This window comes from Leptodactylus fuscus, chromosome 5, assembly GCF_031893055.1.
Source record: "Leptodactylus fuscus isolate aLepFus1 chromosome 5, aLepFus1.hap2, whole genome shotgun sequence".
Lineage (NCBI taxonomy): Eukaryota > Metazoa > Chordata > Amphibia > Anura > Leptodactylidae > Leptodactylus > Leptodactylus fuscus.
The window spans coordinates 69,201,217-69,221,906 of record NC_134269.1 but is presented as its reverse complement, the minus strand read 5'-3'; the positions used below and the strand labels follow the sequence as shown (position 1 = coordinate 69,221,906).

The 20,690-nt window shown below is 43.6% G+C and overlaps 1 protein-coding gene across 2 annotated transcripts in view; it reads right to left on the bottom strand.

Annotated features, from left to right (window-relative positions):
* Window positions 1-20,244, bottom strand: part of CRTC3 (CREB regulated transcription coactivator 3) — an 88,260-nt gene extending 68,016 nt beyond the window's left edge. For both annotated transcript variants that reach the window (XM_075273389.1, XM_075273390.1), the window contains exons 1-2: window positions 19,763-20,244; window positions 3,487-3,597 (exon numbers count right to left, since the gene is read on the bottom strand). In XM_075273389.1, the coding sequence (XP_075129490.1) occupies window positions 3,487-3,597; window positions 19,763-19,894 (243 nt within the window). In that variant the 5' untranslated portion in view covers window positions 19,895-20,244. The remainder of the gene's footprint in view (window positions 1-3,486; window positions 3,598-19,762) is intronic.
* Window positions 20,245-20,690: the final 446 nt, after the last annotated feature.

The window sequence follows — 20,690 nt, the reverse complement described above, 5'->3', positions numbered from 1 at the left end:
GTATAAAATATGGTTTTTTTTTTACTTTATATTTGCGATAGGAAAAACCTAGCAACTCCAATATTCTTCCAAAAAAATAAATAAAATAGAAAAGGACCCATCTGTTCTCTGTGCAGCTGTGGACATGGCTCAGCTTCAAAATACCTTAGTAGTAATGACCACTCCCTAAGGACACAAAGTCATGCAATGCTTGTCTATGTGAACATGACCACCAGCGCCATTCACTAGGAGGAGGTTGAATTTTTTTAGAAACTCCCCTGGGGTTCAGTTGCGGCCTATCTCAACCCTTGGCTTTTAAAATGGTTGTCCTATGGAAAATGGATGTTCACAATTACTGAGTGGCAACACAACATTTTGGGTGTCATGTCTTCATCCAGCTAGCGCTCACCAAAGACAAATTGTGGCACGTGAACATCCCCATGTTTATCAACCAACTCGAGTTCTCAGAAAGCCTGAGGTTCCTAGAGTCCAGGTCAGAGAATCCCAGAACATAAGACCTATTACTTATCATAGGAAAACAAATTAGATTTCACCTTCTTAAAGATGCCTTGTAAAGTAGTAACATGTCTGATCCAAAATACTGGACTGGATAAGAATTGTGGGAGTCTTTACCTGTCCATACACCCAGCTCGTGTGAGGCAGGAATTGCATTAGGGGTTCCCCAGGAGCATATACATTTTACAGGGATTTCCCTGAAGTAGGACATTTTGGAATCCCTGAAACAACAGGTCAAGGTTCCATATTTCATCTTTTCCTACCTCACATATGAAAACTATAAAGTCTCTATTACATAATAAGAAGCTCTGTCTCCGCTGCAGTGTCCAATGTTCTCAGCCTCAGGATCTCACAGATGTTTAGCCTGCTATCCCACGCTGGGTTTTAGAAGATATTTCCAGGTGCAGATCTTGGGAAACAGAATTATTCATTTAATGAAAGGAATAATAGTACAGTATCCGCATGTTGCACCTGGCACAGGCAGTTAATGTTTGTGGGCACTGAAGGAAACTATAATCTGCTTGTTTCTATTACTTTATTAAAAGTCCTTAGTGGCAGCCAATGTATACAATACTAAGACGAGCCTTACACAGGCGCAGGGTGAGAATACAACGCTATCCCTCTAACAGCCTTGTACAATAGAGAACCAATGTATGTACCTGGCAAGATCATGACATACATAGTATAGGCAGGAGTTATCTGCCATCACCTAGGGGCCCGTTTAATGCAGTGTGTAAGACTAGGCTTCCATTTTTTCCACCATAAGAACATAAAAACGGACTAAGTGCAAACAAAGTATAATTTGGTGGCTGTCATAGAGGCATGACATATTGACTGTAATGGCGTTGGTCAGAATTCTAGTGTAGCTTGCACAGCATATTAGTGTTTTAGAACTTTTTTTGTCACTTTTCTAATTGGGAAGGGTGGACGACCCAAGTTGCGACTCAAGAACTTGTAAGTCAACCAATAAGTGGTGTAATGTGAGGCAAGGTAGGCTAATAATATGCCAGTTTATCAGCAGACACACTGATAAATTTGGTGCAGTTTAACACCATCTAGTCTTAAGATGCTCTGTCTAAAAAGACCCTTTAGTAAATCGGGCAGACTTCTACATAGCCTGCGTACCCTCAAAATAAAAGTACAGGACATAACAGTTTTTTTTAATGGACTGTTTTCAGCCACAACTCAAGGATCCTATCTATACTGGTAGCTTATGTAAATTGAAGACTTTCCTAAATATATTGCTTTAGAAATTCTGCTTTCTTTGCCTGGTATGTGAATTTATTCCTCCCATTGTTCACACAGCGTTGCTATAACCACAGACCTGGGAGATAGGACAAGTGACGTCACTTACTCACTGCGGCAGGACAGTCAGATAATTGCACTTTGCTGAGTCTGTTATCTCTCTATATAAACACACAGATAACACCAAATCAGTTCTGTACAAGAATCTGCATATTATCTTATCTGTAGAAGTGTTCTATGTCTAGTTCAGCAGGAGTGAGAGAAATACAGGAAGTGAAAAGCAGACAGGCTGAAGGGCTGAGATAGGAGAACCCCTTAAAGGGTCAGTTCACACAGTTTTTTGGCAGCGGATTTTGATGCAGAATGTGCCTCAACATCCACTGCCTAAACCAGCTCCCATTAACTTCAATGGGAGCCGCTCGCTTTTTTCCGCTAGCTAGTATTCTGCTGTGTGAACATGCCCTAAAACAGCCGTGTGATGACCATTCAACAAATGGACATCACATGGTCCTTATTCACCATTGTATAAATAAGGCCTAAATGGCATAAAGAAATATCTACGCGAGTAGATTGGAAGGCGCATGATAGACACCATGATAGTACTTTAGTAAGGCTTAAGTCACCGCCAACATGGACTTTCCACATGGACACAATCCAACACATGATGGTAGTTGTCAGAATTAGAAAAAACATGGCTGCTTTGTGCTACATCCATCTACAGGTTCTGCATGATAGTCCAGCTCAGTCCCATTGCCAACAGCAGCGTCCATGAATGGGGTTAGCTCCGTTTTTAGAAGAAAGCAGCCATGTTTTTCTAATTCTGGCCCCATCCATGAACGCTGCTGCTGGCAATGGGACTAAGCTGGAATACAATGCAAAACCTGTAGACAGGTGTGGCACTGTTTTTGAAACAAAGCAGCCATGTTTTTGTAAACCTGGGCACCCGTGTTAAGAGAGGTTTCAAGAGGATGGGGATTCTTACAATACTAGGCAAGTTAAAAGAATTCAGTTTTTACAGACAAAACAAAAACCATTCCTGTTCTATGTACTTCAGGCTCTTATCAGAGTCATGCAGCAAAGCAAGGCCCAGCACATAACACAATGTCTCACAAGTAGCCCATTTATGCAACATTACACAGAAATATGGACATTTTCCACTGAAGCAAAATAGATGGTTCTCTATAAGAGGATGTACAAACTAAAGATAAACTTGGTACATTATACATAACAGAAAGACACCAATCTAATTATTCTCATTCCTACAAAATCACTGATATCATAATGGCCCCCCATGGAATGCATGGATAGGTCAAGTTCACTACATCTGTGAGAACAACCCCCCATTCTGGTATATAAAAAGGGGAACTCCAAGTACGGAACCCCATTCAATAACATCAAGCACACCCTAACCCATCATGCGTGGGAAAGCTGGACGACAACCAGTTTTCTCCTTAACTGTAAGTGTGCTTACTTAAGAAACACAGGTTCAGAGAGGAAGTCAGTATTTCTAATTTTCAGGAGTCCAAGAAAGAAAGCTGGGTGATCTTAGAAACGTGAGGGGAATTGGTTAATTGGGTACGATATCTTATTATTCTATAACATTCTAAGCATATTTGGAAAAGGAAAATTAAGGGGCTCTCTGGCCACGTATTTTTTTTTTTCTTCTTTACTTACATGCAACACATAGGCATAACCACCACACAGTGTGAATACCAGTGAATGGTCGATGAAGCAACAATATCTTACCTGGAGATCAGACGGACTGCTGCTAATCTGGTTTACATTTGGCAAAGAGCCACCATAGTACTGAGCCCGTGATTGTGCAAGTCGCAACTGTTGCAGCTTTTGGAACTGGACCTGAAAAGCCAATAAGGATATTGTTATTAAGAGGAAATCTGTGACATGAAACACACTACAAGTTGTGCAATAAGAGTCATTTTCGAGAGTGCACAAACCAATAGCACTTGCCTAGCGTCACTCCTGAAAGGTTACGTACATAATACTACTGTAGCCAATGCGCTAAATACACTACAGCGGATGTTTATGAATACTGGTGGTTCACATGCCAGTCTTGATCCCCTGGACACTAAAGTGAAGACACAGCGAATGCATGATGTGTTACACACAGTTAGGTGTATCTCCTGCACCTTGTGCGCCGAAAACTCCAACCTATGCCAGTTTCCAGCATAAACTATTGTATATCTGTGCTGCGCCACTCTTTTCAGTGTCTATGCAAAGTTCCAGAGATATAACAGACAATCCAGAATGGACTTCTAGACATACATGTTGAAGCATGGACACTGCGGCTTCTATAGCAAGTATAGGAGAAACCAAGCACAGTTTATATACTTTCAGCAGTTTATATACTTTCCATAGTTGTATGGAATAACTGTATACAGAAAATAGATGGGCTGGTGTGAAATGAATGAAAACCTGCATGCTCATCCTTCCTGCTCTCTCCTACTTGACCCCTTTCCTTCCACTAGGTGAAGGTCCCTAAGGATATGCCATACATTTCAATGATCACATTACCCATTTATGCTGTTTCTCCAATCATAGTCTTAATTCCAAAAAAACACCGGTAACAAACATAAGACACTTTAGTGACCCTAACACATATTCATCACTGAATGGCATATAGCTAGGATAAGTCATAACCAAGAGTGGATTACAATATACCGGTAAGTGGTTTGGCAACGCCCTGGGCCCAAGGCTCTAGAAGGGCCACGTCTGCCCATCCCGCTCACCAAGTTTGATTAAGTCCCATTTTAAGGTCCTCAAGTCTGCAGGACTGCATAGAGAAGACAGAAAAGGTAGAAATGGCTATGACTGCACTGTACCACTACTTTACTCTTCAGAAATAACCACTGCACAATACCACAATTTTTATACTACATATATGCGTGTTGCAGAGTCTTTTTTTTTTCCATACATCTATGGGTACAATACAACTACTCTATTCTTGCAAGCATAGGCACTGTACAATACCATTTCTATAATCCTGCATATAAGGCCAGAGTACAGTAACAATCCTGCCTGTATAAGCTTTGTACCCTTGCTCTTCTACTATTCTGTACATATAGGCTCTTCAGAGTATAATAGGGCAGATTTATTATGCCTTGGATGCAAGCTTTATGGACACAGGGCATAAAAAGTTGCATTTTTTTTTTACCACTTTCCTGAAAGGATGGCACCTGGTATGCAGGGGGCAGGCCACTGACCCTGCCAGATTGATCATCATTTATGCAAGAAATCTGGCATAAGCATTGAAGGAAATCTATACCAGTTGATAACAACTCTCTTCACAAATCACCCCAAATGTCTTTATTAGGTGTATACAGGCACCACACAGAGCCATACCTTCACCACCATCTTTAGATTTGTTGTTCTGATACCACTGAGAATCAGAAGGACAGGCATAAAAATGGCAGGTGTTGGCTACAATAAGAAGGACTTTCTGCTTCTATGCAATGTTTGAAATATGGAAAGACCTTTCCGCTGGTGATTTTCTTTTCTTTTGGCCTGGTGGGGCCAAATAGCCCAGAAAACCTGTCGCATAAAAAAAAAACGCCACCTCATCTGCAGGCACCATTTTGGTATACAGATTTGTGGGAATAGATTCTGTATATCTGGTCATGTATCCATTGAAATCTCTGCATCATGGAGGTGTTCCTCTGTACGTATAGAGACAGCCATTAGTCACTCATAGGGCCGCCTCCTTGGCTTTTTAGCATAAAAAGAGCAGAGATCTCAACAGGTAAATGACAAGTTAATGAATCTTTCCCACAAATTATATAACAATCTTCTCAGCTCCTTCTGTCCTAAGATTCTGCCTACAGATGGAACAATAGTGTGACAGGCTCCCTTTATATGACATGACATAAAATTATGGCAGTTATAAAAATAAAACTGGTCACAATGAGTCACCGAAAGCTTCTAGAAGAATCGCTAGCCATGCCTACAGCGTTCCAAGACTTCATTTATGACATATCAGATACTTATCACCTACCTGTATACGTGTCATCAGTGGTGTATGGGAGCACTAGGCCCCTATAGTAAACTAGGGGGTGAGGGGTATGGGGACTATTCCCTGTCTCAGTATCAATGGGGCAGTGGTGGAACATGTGTGTTGTTACTACAGTCAACACTATGGAACTGCCAGAAATAGCAGAGTCTCCTAGATGGATGGTACTGTAGTCTACAGGCTCCATTGGTGCTCCATTCAGATGATTGGTTTGGATAGTTCTCGTCTACAGATATACAAGCTGAATTACATTTTATCTTCCCTATTGAAAATGAGCTTTGTGTGTAGTGTTAGGTTAGTGAATAACGGACAGCATTATTGTGAAGTTATATGCTCCCCTCAGGTGCACTGTTTTTAAAAACTGTTTATGTTCTGTTTTCCATCTATTTTGCATCTAACACTCCATTTCTCTGTATATATATGCCTACCTTCATTGTGTTATACCATCCTGATGAAGGGACCTTTATAGTAGTCCCGAAAGCTCGATATGTCATCAAAAAACTTTGAGTTAGCCATTAAAAAAGGTATCAACTACTGAGGACTTCTCTCAAAAAATTTCTTTCATTTAGCATTAGTCACTGTGAAAAATCTGGTGTGTTTTCAGACTACGTTTACATTAAAGGGGTTGGTCACTGTCACACCAATATTGAAAGACAGTATTTGTATAATAAAACGTTGTACAATTTTCCAATATAGTTCATCAATTCCTCAGTTTTTTTTTTTTTTTAGATCTCTGCTTGCCGTCATCCATTCTGTTACTTCTAGTGGATAAAAGTCCAACCATGGTCATGTGATGGACGCAGGTGCACAACACAGTAATCAGACATCTGCCTGGTAACGAGCTGTGCACCTATAATATTATATAATATAATATTGGTCTGAAAGTGGCCAAAGTATTTCCTGTAAGAACAGGAGGTCAAACTCATAATACAAGTTTATTTGAGCCTTAATCCCTTTAATATTTCATATTGCGCAGTACAAGGGTCTTAAAAATAAATTAAATTCCAGAAGCCAAAAATTTTAAAACTGGCTGAACTTTTCTCTGCTGGTCTCCGAATGAAGAGGGTGGAAACCCAGACAGACACCCAGTGACCTCCATAATAATCGATGGGGTCTGCAGGAATCCACTATTTTAGTGGTCCGGCTCTCCAACGTTCGGGTTCTCCATGCACAGATGTGAATGTAACCTCACTGGGTGAAAATACAGTCAGGATCGGCCTGCTTATATGCAGCTGCAAATAAAAATCTCAATACTGACCGCTTCATACAGCTGCCTTAGGGTCATGAAGAAGGAGAGTCATCTTCCATACAAGATACCAGAATCCGGTTTCTAAGTTTTTTAATGCCTGGAATATAACCATTTACAATGACTCTCCCAACCTCTTTTTTTTACATCATACATAACCTATAAACCGTGAGAAGCCGGGAAGAGTTCTCAAAGAAGCAATGGAAAGAGTAAAGAAATGCAGGATATCACAGAACGCAAAATGTGTTAATAAAAGTATATTATAGAATCAGTACAAGATTTATGAAGTGTCATTAAGTAAATTAATAAGGTGCTGAGATACACGAATAGCATTACAGCCTGTTATCAGTATATACTCCACTGCCACAACTACTACTAGTGTAAAGTTTAACCACAGAATTGTCTATGCCAAAAAGTTCCCAGTATTGGACTGACCACAATGTTTTTGACCCTGTAATAAGTAAAGGTTTCAATTGAACTGACAATACTGACAGGTAGCAAAGTCTTATAAGGGGGTGGGGGGAGTAGTAGGAGTAGGAAATTACAGTAATGGCTGAATTCCTAGAGACAATATTACAATGTTAATGTGAGTAGATCACTTTGTGGCACAAACTTCTGCGACTAGAAGGAGCTCCATTCACTCCTATAGGGTTGTTTTGGTGCACAGCACATAGGATTTCTGCAAGTCCCATTCATTTTACTTGATTTATTTTTCTAGTAGAGACACATCCTGCTCCGAGTTCATCCCCACAACCAGGAGACTCTAAGGGACTCATTAGCCATAGAAATAAGTGACAAACTATTGTAGCACTCAGTAGCCAGCTCCATCCCTGGAGAACTGAAGATGCTTCAATTACACCACAACAAAGACGAAAAAGGAGATATGCAATATAGGAGGCATCTAGCCAGGGCTGAAATATAATACCAATCACTAAGCTGTAACCCTATAACAGACCACCACACTGACAAAGGAATAGACTGCGGATGCCTCTGGTATACTGGGTGCAGGGTTAACCACACTGGGCACATTTACTAAGCTAAATGCACAGTAATTCTGTTTATTATGCTTCTTAGTCACACTTTATAAAGGAGCGATCTAGGACAGTGATATATCAAGAAGATAAATGCAGTGCATTCACATTACAGCTGTCTTCAAGGGGTTGTCATATGACATAATAATGGTATAGCACTAGACCACACCAATCTCGTACAAAGAGTACTAGCAGCAGAAGAGCCAGCCTATTCCTGAGGCCACAAGATCAGCTGTTGGAAAATAGTCAGTTTTTATAGGAGGACAATAACCTTCCACTAAGGATATATATATACTGCCATTTCATACATTGATACTTGGATTTTAGTCATTTTAAATTGATTTAGTCATGGTCATAAAGAGAGTCCTTTCTGCGACTAATGTCTGGGGGAGGGGTACTTCATAAGACATAAGAGTGAGTAGCGGCATTCACCCATGACATTTTAGATCATAAAAAAATACATAATTTTGTGTAAACTGCAGAAAAACACTGCAGCATGTACAGGTGGCCATGGTAATGTAGGTCTCCATAACTTCAGACTAATGTGGTTCCCCAAGGACAAGAGGGTTGGGGGGGGGGGGAGGCAATAGTATGAAACTATTGCAAGGATTGTTCTGACACCTGATATTAGAGCAGTACATCATCCTTTATGGAGGCCAATATTACACTGAGGTAATAAAGGCAAAAGTGGACACGTGAACAAGTGGTTTACTAGGCACTTATCTGCACATAGAACTGGAGCTTCCATTTAAAGGAAAGGCTTGTGTGGAATAAGTACATATGTATCCTGGTATCTTACTAGATAAACAAGCCTGTAGAGTCTGATAGCTTAGAATAAATCCATCTCATAAATGCTCAATAGGCAATAAAGGTCGTGATCAAGGTGAAGAAAGTGTTCAATCTGACAGACATTCCTAGGTTTGTGAGTGAGCATTATCCTGCTGAAAGTGCAGGATGGAAAACCTGCCATGAGCTGAAACAAATGTGGCAGAGGGGCATCCTACACATCACTGGGCTTCTCCAGGCTCTCATACTACTAAGGATAATCCATTGTCGCATACGATTACTCCCAAGATCTTCACACCAGCAGTTGGGCAGTGTAGCTCCACAGTAAAGACCGTGAAGCGCTCACTACAAGGCCTTAACGCTCTAACCGTTGTCTGATCCCTAATAGAACCTGGACTCATCATTAAAGACAATTCAGTCCCGTGCAGGTTTCACGTTCATGACACCACCGCAAACAAAGCACAATGTGGCTTGCTCTCAATGGCAGGATACATAATATAAGAGATAAGATAATCCTTTAATAGTCCCACAGTGGGAAAATTTCAGTATGCCACAGCAGCATATGGTAGTAATAACAGGGGTGCTTGACACCAAATTTCCTAATGCCAAGTACCTGGAAATTGTCCACGCAAAGATATGGGTATGTAACAAAGGCACCAACTGTGTTTTGGAGTGACAAGGAAATGGTGGCAGCTGCTTGTGCAAATGATCCTCTCAACATGTTCACCACATGTGCATGTCCTCATGTAACCAGCCCTACCAACACCATCTCACAGCTAGGTCAGAACATCCTAGATAGCAGGCAGTTGTCACAATGACCCTCCTGTTTCTATCAGTTCAAAGATACATCCCTCTAAAAGTCAGTCCAGTAGGCGAAATGTCTTCAAATACGCCACAGAGGAAAGTCTAGCAGTCAATGACCTATGACCAAAAGGCACACTACCCAAAAGTAGACTCAAAGACATTTTATAGAGCAGATGGGAAAGCACTTTTATAACCAGTTGTGGCAAGATGGAGTGATAGATCACACTTGAATCCATTTATATATCCACATGAGACAAAACTGGATACTTAGTTTTTCAACAATCTGATATTTCTAATTTTTTTTTTGGTAATGAATGAATATAAAATCTTTATCTATAAAGATCTGAAAGATGAAAAGATACACTTTACTACATCCAGGTATATGAAAGTAAAGAAACACATAGCAGAAGACAAAGGCTATAAAGCATCTTGTCCTGTGTGTGATATGCACCTGCTGGATGTCTCCTACTGGCATAAGCTCCATACACAAAATACCTATTAGTCTTAAGGGCTAGTTCACACACAGTCTTTTGGCAGTGGAAAAAGCAGCAAGCTGCCCTATCCTGCGCGGATTCCACAGCTGAATCAGCCGCGTCGCAAGGCTCTGGCCCATTCATTTGGGCCTAATCCGGAGTGGAATGCCACGATGGCAAGGCAGTGCACTGCAGCGGCATTCGCGTCGGAATGTGTACACACGGAATTCATGTAACTCCATGTGAACTAGCCCTAACTCATAAGGATTGGATCAGGAGACCCTATATGTCAGATAACACTGACATGTGGAGGGAAAAATAAAGACTCCAAATTCTGATCCGTCAAGTTTTTCTTAATTTATTGTGCAATTCTGCTGTGACCAGTTAAGTAAGTTTTTGGTACCATCAGTCTAATGATTGATCACTCATCCATCTGACATCCAGGTCTCACATTGATGGCCAGCTTTATCTGATCTTCCTGCCCACACTTTGCTACATGAACGTACAATAAAAATGCTGGAGTAGAAATCCTAGACAACTATCCTGGACATTGTGAAGAAAGTAAGGGTGGGGTAACAAAACTGAACTACATCTATTTGGCTGTTATTTTTCCCTGCTGGACCTGATTAGTGAAAAAACTTGCACATAGTTATGTGTATGCCCGGCCTTAAAGAGAGTCTGTCAGCACAAAATCTGAGCTATAAACCAATCACAGTACCTTGTAGGGCTGTCAGTACAGTATACAATAATGTATTTCTTATTCAGGAATGCTCTACCATTCTTGTAAAAACCGTCCATCAAATGAGCAGAAAAAGGCTTTAGGGGCTTCACTATCTGCTGCTGCTAACTGCTCTGCCCCTCCCTGTGCATGTCTAATGAGGACACTTTGCTCCAAGAAGCAAAGGAAGCTGGTGGCATCAGATGGGCGCAGCTGACGCCAGTGTCCTTCATGTCCGGGTGCAGTGTGACAACAGACCTGGTACTGTGTGCTGAGGCAGAGGAGAGAGGTCAGTCAACTAGCAGAGGGTGGTGGAGCTGAGCAGCAGCAGACAGTGAAGCCCAAAGAGGGAAAGTAACGCACTTAAAGTCCTTTCCTGCTCATTTGCACATGGATAAAAGGATGATTTTTTACAAGAATGAGCATACATGATTGTAACTGTGCCGACAGCCTACAACATGCAGTTATTAGTTCATCTCAGTTTTGTGCTGACAGACTCCCTTTGAAAAGCCATAGCAATGCCTTGCACACCCTCCTGTCCTAAACAGCAGTCACAACAGTATATAAGCCACCCACCCAGAACATGTGTAACCACAGAGCCTTGTAGCCCTCCTCCACCCACAGTAGTCACTGCAGTCCCACCACTTCCAGCATACAAGCCAAGACGTTCTAGGAACATGCTTTAATGGATGCACAATCCTGGTAAGGCCTGCTACATAAAGCAGCCTACACAGGTCCAGACGTCAGCATATCTCCATGAAGATTTTACCGGCCCTGACAGACTGAAGCTTTACCAAGCATTAAATAGATGATAATGTATACATGTACATGTGAACGGCAGCTCTCGCATGACAATTATTAGAGTGTCTCATACTATACATATACTAAATGCTAACACAATTGTATGTGCAATATGACATACCTCAGTATAGGACAATTCACACCTACCATGTGCTTAATATTTGGGATATTGGTTCCTTTTCCTCCAATCTCTGCAGTGCAGTCACTGCCTGTAGGAGAATACTGTCACTACAGCTGATGTGTGTTTTTGACGTCAGCTATAGTGATCATGTGCATGGAGCCTTCATCTAGTGGTGGACAAAGACTGTCTATGTTAAGGCATATGCCATAAAAATATAAGTTATATTGGCGCAATAGTGTTATGCTCCACTTGGAGCCATGCCCTAAGGTACAATATCCTGATGAAACATGGCACAATTGTTTTCTCCTGGACATAAAAATCTTCTGTATACCTTTGTATGAAATCACACAATATGGCTCTATAGACTTCAGTGGGTTTTGTACTATGGCTCTTTACAACTCGGAGGATGTATGATGTCCTAATAGGGTATGCGTATCAGAGCACAGGATTCCATTGTGCAAATACATAACCATATTGCATATGGCAGCAAGAAGTTATAACATTACTAACCCTGGATACTGTCACCGATGAATAACACCATGACGAATACTATATGACCCAGTCATATATCTAGGACTTTTACATTCAAAATAAAAATCCACAATGAAAGTCACTGTATGACACTGTATAGACATAGGCATACACTTGCAGCCATTCTGGAGGCACACTTTCTGTTAAACAAACAGCTAAAACACTTTACATCTGCCAGGCCCATCATGCCATGGATAACACCACCGGCTCACTTACTGATGACGTCATCCATTCTGTGTAATGTCACTGTGACAGGAAGAACAGCACTCTACGCAGGGCACTTCCAATATAGGATAGTCCCTGACACTGGTGTGAACAGAGCCCAAGCTCAGATTCTTCCAGAAAATTACAATTATTATTATTGTTTATTTATAAAGCACCATTAATTCCTTGGTGCTTTACATTTGGGGGTTTACATACAATACACAAAATATACAGGTAATATATAATACTAACAGTGATCGGCTGGCACAGTGGGGGAGGGCCGTGCCCGCGAGGGCTTACAATATATGAGGGAAGGGGGTAGAGACAGAAGGAGAGGGGGAGACTGTACAGATGGCGGTGCGGTTATAGTGATATTGGAGGTTGTAGGCCTTCCTGAATAGGTGAGTCTTCAGGGCCTTCTTGAAGCCTGTGATTGTAGGGGTCAGTCTTATGTGTCTTGGTAAGGGGTTCCAGAGTATGGGAGATGCGCGGGAGAAATCTTGGAGACGGTTGTGTGAGGAGCGGAGGAGGGCAGAGCGGAGTAGGAGGTCATTGGAGGATCTGAGGTTACGTGTGGGCAGGTAGCGGGAGATTAGGTCAGAGATATATGGAGGGGACAGGTTGTGGATCGCTTTGAATGTTAACGTTAATAGCTTGAACTCAATTCGCTGGGCTATAGGTAGCCAGTGGAGGGACTGGCAGAGGGGAGCAGCCGATGAAGATCGGGGTGTGCGTCTCACGTGAGCACCGCCAAGTGAGGCCTAGTAGGCACACTCACAGGTACTTCATCCATCTATTGATTTGGGCTATGCCAACAGATTCATGTATACATATTTATAATGTAAGGAACCCTGCTATCTTCTCCTTCACATTCATGCATGTAGCATCTGGTTGATAACACCCCCTTACAGATGAGTGCGGATAGATGTGGTCAGCATCAAGACCCATCACTAAGGCAGAAGCTAGAACAGACCATTCCTGGTTGGCAGAGGGTGCAACTACAGCTGTCCTATTAGCACACACTATAGGGAAGGTATACTGCAGCAGGGACATGGAAAAGGTGAATACATGGGGTGATGGGGAGGGGTGGGGTAAGTGGTAACTACTAGGAAAGTAGGAGAAGTGTATGTGGAGACTGCTGGGGAAGTGATATGAGCGATAGGTATCAAGGGGAGCATTATTCTTACTATGGATGAAGGAGACGTCTGGACAAAAAATATAAAGGGTTTCCCATAACTGACATTCATAACCTGTCAACACAATAGGTGATAAGTGTGTCATCTCAGGGGCCCAACAGATGACTAGAACAGAGGCCACAACCCCAGTGAGGAGGGATCTGGACAGCGCTCCACCATCTTCATCAGTTCACCCCTTTATTCAAGCTCTCCTATACTGCAGTCATACAGTTTAAAAAAAAAACGGGACCCCCAACCTAACAACATGTGCATCTAACCAGACAGCCCCAAGAAATCAGACACTCCAGTTCCGACCAGAGCCACAGCACACACTCCATTCATTGGAGTGTGGACCCCTAAAGATAGCCGAACGCTTACTCGCGATTTCCAGTGGTCTACATTCAGATGGCTACAGTAAACCACTCTTGGTTCATGACATCAGTGGGGGTCCCAGTGGTGGGACACCCACCAATCAGCAAGATACCCCTTTGAATAAAGGGTAACGTGTTCTAACTGGAATGCCCCTTTAACCTGAATCTATTTTATATAGAAATAAGCATCAATCTTTTTAGCTGCTCTTATCCTTTAACATACTGACTGTATAAAGAAAAACATTGTCATGGTGACAAGTTTCCTTTACGTGCCATGTAAGGTGAAAAGAATTCTACATTACCATTTATATTATTAAAAAAAAAAATAACTGAAGTGACACTGCGGTGACTATGGGCATCAAAGCGTCGGCATACCCAACCATTATTGGGGCGGTGTACTGTATATCTGGGATTTTACATGAACAAGGCCATGTTAAGACTCTGGAAAAGCTTCAGGTTATACATCTTACAGGGTGGACTTTTTGCAATGGTTGGTAGGTTACCTATGCTCACATATGGAAATATTGAGGTGACATTGTGGTAATGCAGTGACTGTACCGTGACTAACTGGCCACTGACTGTGCAGCCCTAGCCTAAGCTTTATAGGAGGAGGCATTTAGGACTCTTTCACACGCAGGATTTTTCTAGTGCTTCTAAGAGCTTGTAAAACCGCCATTCGTTTTAAAGGGATTTTCCAGGATTATCATAATGATTAGCCATCCTTAGGATAGGTCATCAATATCAGGCGGCCCGACATTACATTGCTCAGACAAGCGACAAGGCTTCCTCACTGCTTACCAGCACAGCACATTGTATAGGGGCTATACACGGAGGTTCACCCCTGTCTGAATGAGACAGAGATGCAAACATGCCATGCAACCAAGGAATATGATGTCACTGAACTGCTGATCAGCAGGGGTGCTGGGTGTTCATGTATTTTTTGATTCTTTATAACATTTTGAATACATGGATTTTGGTTGAACCAGCTTACTATGACAAGAATATGGAGTCTTCCCGAGATATCTTCAAAGCAATGCAGAAAATAATGGTGCTATATAAGGCGAGCAAAATAAAAAGAAAAGGTCAGGCATGTTTAATTTTCAGCATGTCTGATCTTTTGTAGTAAATAAGCTGCTACCAGAAGTATCTGACAGTAGCTTTCTCCTCTCCATTGAAAACACATGGACAAGCTGAGAGTGCAAGTGTTCTGGCAAGTCACGAAGAAAAGTCTCCTTCCAAATAAGCATGTAGCCAACATCTATTGAAGCTGAATGCCCGCCCACAGTGCACCAAATGTCTCATTTGCATACAAAGTCAAAGTTGTTTTACACTAAATCTACAAACATAAAATAAAAAAAGGATGATGTTTAACTCTATAATGTGCCCTGTGACATGCTGGAGACACCTTAATATACTTGCAGGAGGTGCAAGACATATCGGACTGCAAAGGAGATCTGAGTAGTAAATGAAGAGCGCCACCCTGCGCAGGAAGCGAAAAGTGGATTAGAATTTGTTGCTTCCACCTTCTTTGCAATCTAGTGTATGAACAAGGTCTAGGTTTGCACCGACACATCACATTGCTACGTTATTTCTGGATCAGTTAATAAAAAGGACTATAGATCTGTTTCATCCTAATTCCTGAGTGCCAGGCTCTTTATCTGCCGTGGGAATTTCTTTACATGCATCACTGAACTATCAATGGGATATAGGATGTGAACACGCAGTGTACCCGACTCCCCATCTCATGTTCTGTATTAGGAAGCTACAGCCCATCTGAGGTCATTGGGCCCTTAATATAATTCCAGTAAGTCCTAGCAATGCACATGTCAGAGGAACGACCACCATATTCCATCCAGCTCACCTACCTGGAGGACAGAGAGACTTAGGCTCTATTCACATTTTTGTTGCAGATTCTCTCAAAGATACCAGAAAATATACTGCAGCAGGTTACAATATGTTGTGCAGAAAAGTGAAATCTGATAGAGCCCTTTATAGTCAGTAATGTCCATCAGCCACTATAGGTGTCCATCACATGACAGATCCGGCACTGCTGTCACCTTTGTCTGCTCCAATAACGGAACAGAACGGAAATAACAGTGCTGGTGTGAACTCGGCCTAATCTGTATTTTTATCTCCCAGCACCCACACAGTGGATGATAAACCACATCAACACATACACAGAAATCACATCCATAAACTGGTGAATAGAAGAAACTTTGGACAGCAGAAATGCGTCAGTACTGCTATTTAGAAGAGCATAAACCTATAGCCATGACTCTACCCATACACATTCAGCACGGTCACAGCCTGCACACTATCACATGGATCACAGTCCGTTAAACTGTAAACGCGCGGTGCAGTGATATGACTACTTTACTACAAAATAATAGCATTAATACAGAGCTCGACGTCATGTACGCCCAGTGTTATCTCTCACTATTATGTCTGCTGCGCGCTACATTAACCCCTCATATGACATGTATAAGCAGTCTCATCAATCCCTGAGCCAATTCCCCCCCCCTCCCCCCCACTCTCAATGAATGAGCTATGACTGTTTATACAGGTCCTCATGGGGATTGTATGGATAAACTATAGAAAGAATAAGAAAAACTGATTTTAATTTGCCAAGCCTTGCCATATGGATGTGCACATGTAAACAAACAGCATGTCCAGCACACGTGGGATGGGGGCCAAGTACCTGTCATCCAACATAGTCTTTGAGCTCTTGCCCTGCTCCGCTCTCTGTTGACTGTATACAATCCTGACAAATGACATTGATCACCTACTAACATGATCTTCACTGATCACTAGAGACAAAATCTTTAGGCCCTCATTCCTCCACATTGCACCCTGATGAAGAGGAGTCTGAATAGAGCAACATATACAATGGTGGGGGGGATTTAACACTACATGTACTCTGGAAAACTGGCGCAGATGGGCACAGACATTGTGCATGCCCAATATTTGTGCCAATGATGCCCCATGTCATTGTCCTACCTCCCGCAGCTGTGAAAAGTGGGCTAGAGTGATCCAGAAACACCTTGGCCTGTCTAATCTACTTCATCTTGGCCAGAAAATTGGGACAGGTTAACAGACATTCAACCCAGTTTCTGAGTGGCATACATTTAATTTCTGGCTCTTGGATATAGGGTATATAAGCACTCAATTGCCAGACCCAAAGTCCAAGGTTTTACAGTAGGACCTGTCCTGAGTTTTGCGGCCCAGACTGTTAGCCCACATACTGATCGGTGTAATATATGGTCATGTGAATGGGCCCACAGAAATGAATGGGTCAGTGTGCTATCCAGGAAAACCCCAGATGGCACACAATCATGTGCAAGGGGCCTAAGGCAGCATTTACAGGATTGTGTTCGGACCAGGAAACCGTCCTTGTGCGGACCATATATCCCACACTGACCACGACTGTATGAAAGAGTTATGATGCAGGGAGCTCCCAAAAACCCAGATCTCTACACTAAACTATCAAATCTGTGAGCTCAGTACAGCAGTACTCCGACTGTTCAGGAGCTCCCTACATTGCTATGATGGATATAGGATATATCCATCAGAATATACAGCCCATCCAAGTACAATGTTTCACAAACAGAGCACAGTCATGTGAATATGATTAAAAGAGGACCTATCGTGTCCCCGGGCACGTGCAGTTTTATAGACCACTAAAAAGTTGACAATGCACTGAATTCAGCGCATTGTCGGCCCCGGGGGAAGAGATATCGGTGCATTTACTTATAGCTCTTCACTGCCACAAGGGCGTTCCTGACAGTCTAGCTGGGAATGCCCCTCCTGATAGTACTGTGTGTAGCGCTATACTGTGAGGGGGCGTTCCTTACCCCCAGCCATGAGTGGTGAGCAATGCCCTCCTCTCCCTCAGTACTAGTCTATAGACTGTCAGGAGGCAGGGCTTTCTAGCAGTATATAAAACCGCATGTGTCCGAGGACATGAAAGATCCTCTAAACTTCCAGTGGGGCCAAAAAAACAACCCGGTGGCTTTAGTCCACAGACCAATCCGCCCTCCAAGGACAAATAATAGTTTGACTCAATTAGTCAATGAATCGCAAAGCAACCTAGTGATCTTTGGTCATGCAAAGGTAGTCACATCCAAAAATCAATGTAGTCCTAGCCTAAACCTGCAAAATATGGCAACTTTCACATCTGTGCCAATGGAGAATCCTTGAAAATTGGCAGAGGAAAAAGTCCGCTGGGTTCAGTTGTAAAATGAACACCCAAAGGATCCTATCATAGTCAATGGCGTCCTTCGGACTCTGTGTATAGTCGCCTTTTTTTTTTGCAGTCTACTTATCTGTTCTGATTCTCCAATGGATAGTGTGAATTGGTCTGTGGTGCCAAAATCTGCAACATTTATGCTGCAGGTGCGACCCTTCCAATGCCCACACTTGTAGTATAGAATGGTACAATTCAGTATTTGGTGCAGGTTTTTGTCAGTGGGGATTTTCAGCTGCATCCACAGCCTTCCAGTATGTCCATACAAGAGCATGAGACTTGTATGGACATATCCATATGCTAGTACTTCTACTGAAAATCCTAGTAGGTTCTCTACATCAGCCAGACATCAGAAACATGGAGGACTAAAGCGGACCACGAACACAAAATATTTCTCTGCAGACCAGCTAAATCTAAATTTAGTGAAATCTGTCAAGTATCTGATGTCTGTAGTGGTCATACACAAAGCTGCCTATACACATAAGATATCTCAAGCCATATTGTTATTTGTAGCCGGCTGATGGATGCAGATATCCAACACAGCCGATCCTTCTCTAGTTGCCAAAGCGGACGTTGGTGCCATTTTGTTTCATAAATTTTGGCTGACTATTATGAGGGACTAAAATGCACGAGTGTAAAGGGGTGGATCACTAGTGCCACTTATACCCTGGACTCATGGGCGTAACTTGAGGGGGAGCAGAGGGGGCCCATAAGCACTGACTGCCATCAGTATTGAGATTGTAGCTTCCATGTGGCCCATAAACCAAGGAGACCCACAGATTACCCCTAGCCACACTAAGGTGGATAAAACTCCTCAGCACCTGTAACCATCACTATCAAGAATTCACTGTAGGGATGAGGTAGGGGGGCCCTGGACAAAAGATTGCACCAGGGCCCACAAGACTTTAGTTATGGCACTGGGCTGGGATCCGCCAGAATCTTATGAGGGAGGGAGGGGGAGGGGGGGGGGGCAGATGGCCATACACACTTCAGTTTGGTGCCTCTCATATATTGTCCCTATGGAGATGCTGGCCACTAAAGGGGCATCCACACATCTACAACCCGGAGCTCCCGCACATGTGTACTACTACTACTGCACAGGTATCTTCTCATATGAAGAGTGAGCAAGGGTTTAACCCCTTAGTGACCACTAAGAACTACATAAAGCAAGTGCCCATGAGCAGACCATGAGGGGGAGGGGAGTAATGTCTGATCTATAGCAGAGCACCCCGATTACTGCACATCTGTCAGAGCATTCTGGGACTTGTAGTCTGCAACAGCTGGACAGCCCTAGGTTAGGGACCACTTATCTACAGGCAGCTTCACAACCACCAGACACAACGATACTGCGGGCGTCATCTGGCACCATTGACAGATTGTCACAGGTCGTATCGTACACTAATCGTTGCGTCTATGGCCGATGTCACTGCAGTGTCAAGTCTACATACACACGGCGGAAGCAGAGACCAGCTCCGCACAGGGCAGCCTGCTCACCCGGGACACTGTCAGGTCGGTCATAAGCTCGTCGAAGGCCCGGGTCTCCTCGGCCTGCTTCTGGTTGTGCAGAGCGATCTTCTCGCTGAACTTCCTCGGGTTGGAGCTGCTGGAGGCCTGGGACGCAGCCATGTCGCAGGCCTCAGCTATGACTACGAGAAGTGGGAAAAGTCCTGGGTGTCTCGGCTTGTCCAGTCCCTGCGGGACCGCTGCGGCTCAGCCTGTCATGGGGTCCGAACTGCTGCCCCCTTCCGGAGAGTCAGTAGAGGCCCGGCCTGACGCCGGAGGGACGAGAGAAGGCCATTCGGGAGGGGCTGCTGTACGGGCGGGCGACACACACTGCGACCCTCCCCTCTTCCGCTTCTTCTGGCCCGGTGTCAACAAAACGTCTCGTAAACTCCCAGCGTCCGCCACATCCAAACTTCAGGCCGCCTGCTGACAAGTCGTGCGGGGGCTCCAGCCTGGTGCCCGCCTACATAACAGTATCCTCCCCGTTACTGGAGCCCCGCCCACAGAGCAGTCCCCTCCCCGGGCTCCTCTGCCCCGCCCACATAACAGTACCCTTCCCAGGGTCTTCTGCCCCGCCCACATAACAGTACCTCCCCGGGCTCTACTTCCCCGCCCATATAATTGTTCCCTCCCCCTGCGTTTGGTGCCCGCCCACTTGTGTCGCCTGGCTACGTAACTCTAGCGATCCCCGCCCTGTACCCGCCCACGTGACATCACCCGTCCCTCTACACGCCCTCAGCCTGACGCGCCTCTGACTTGTGTCAGCTGTCCGGCAGCAGCCTTGTGTAATCCCTGTCACTATGGAGCGGACACTGCGGCCTGAGGGACTGTGACAAGTGGCCAGCTGTGTGTCCTGGCGGGGTCAGTGACAGAGAGGGGATGTGGTGTGTGTGACCGTATAATGGTGTCCCGGACTGGG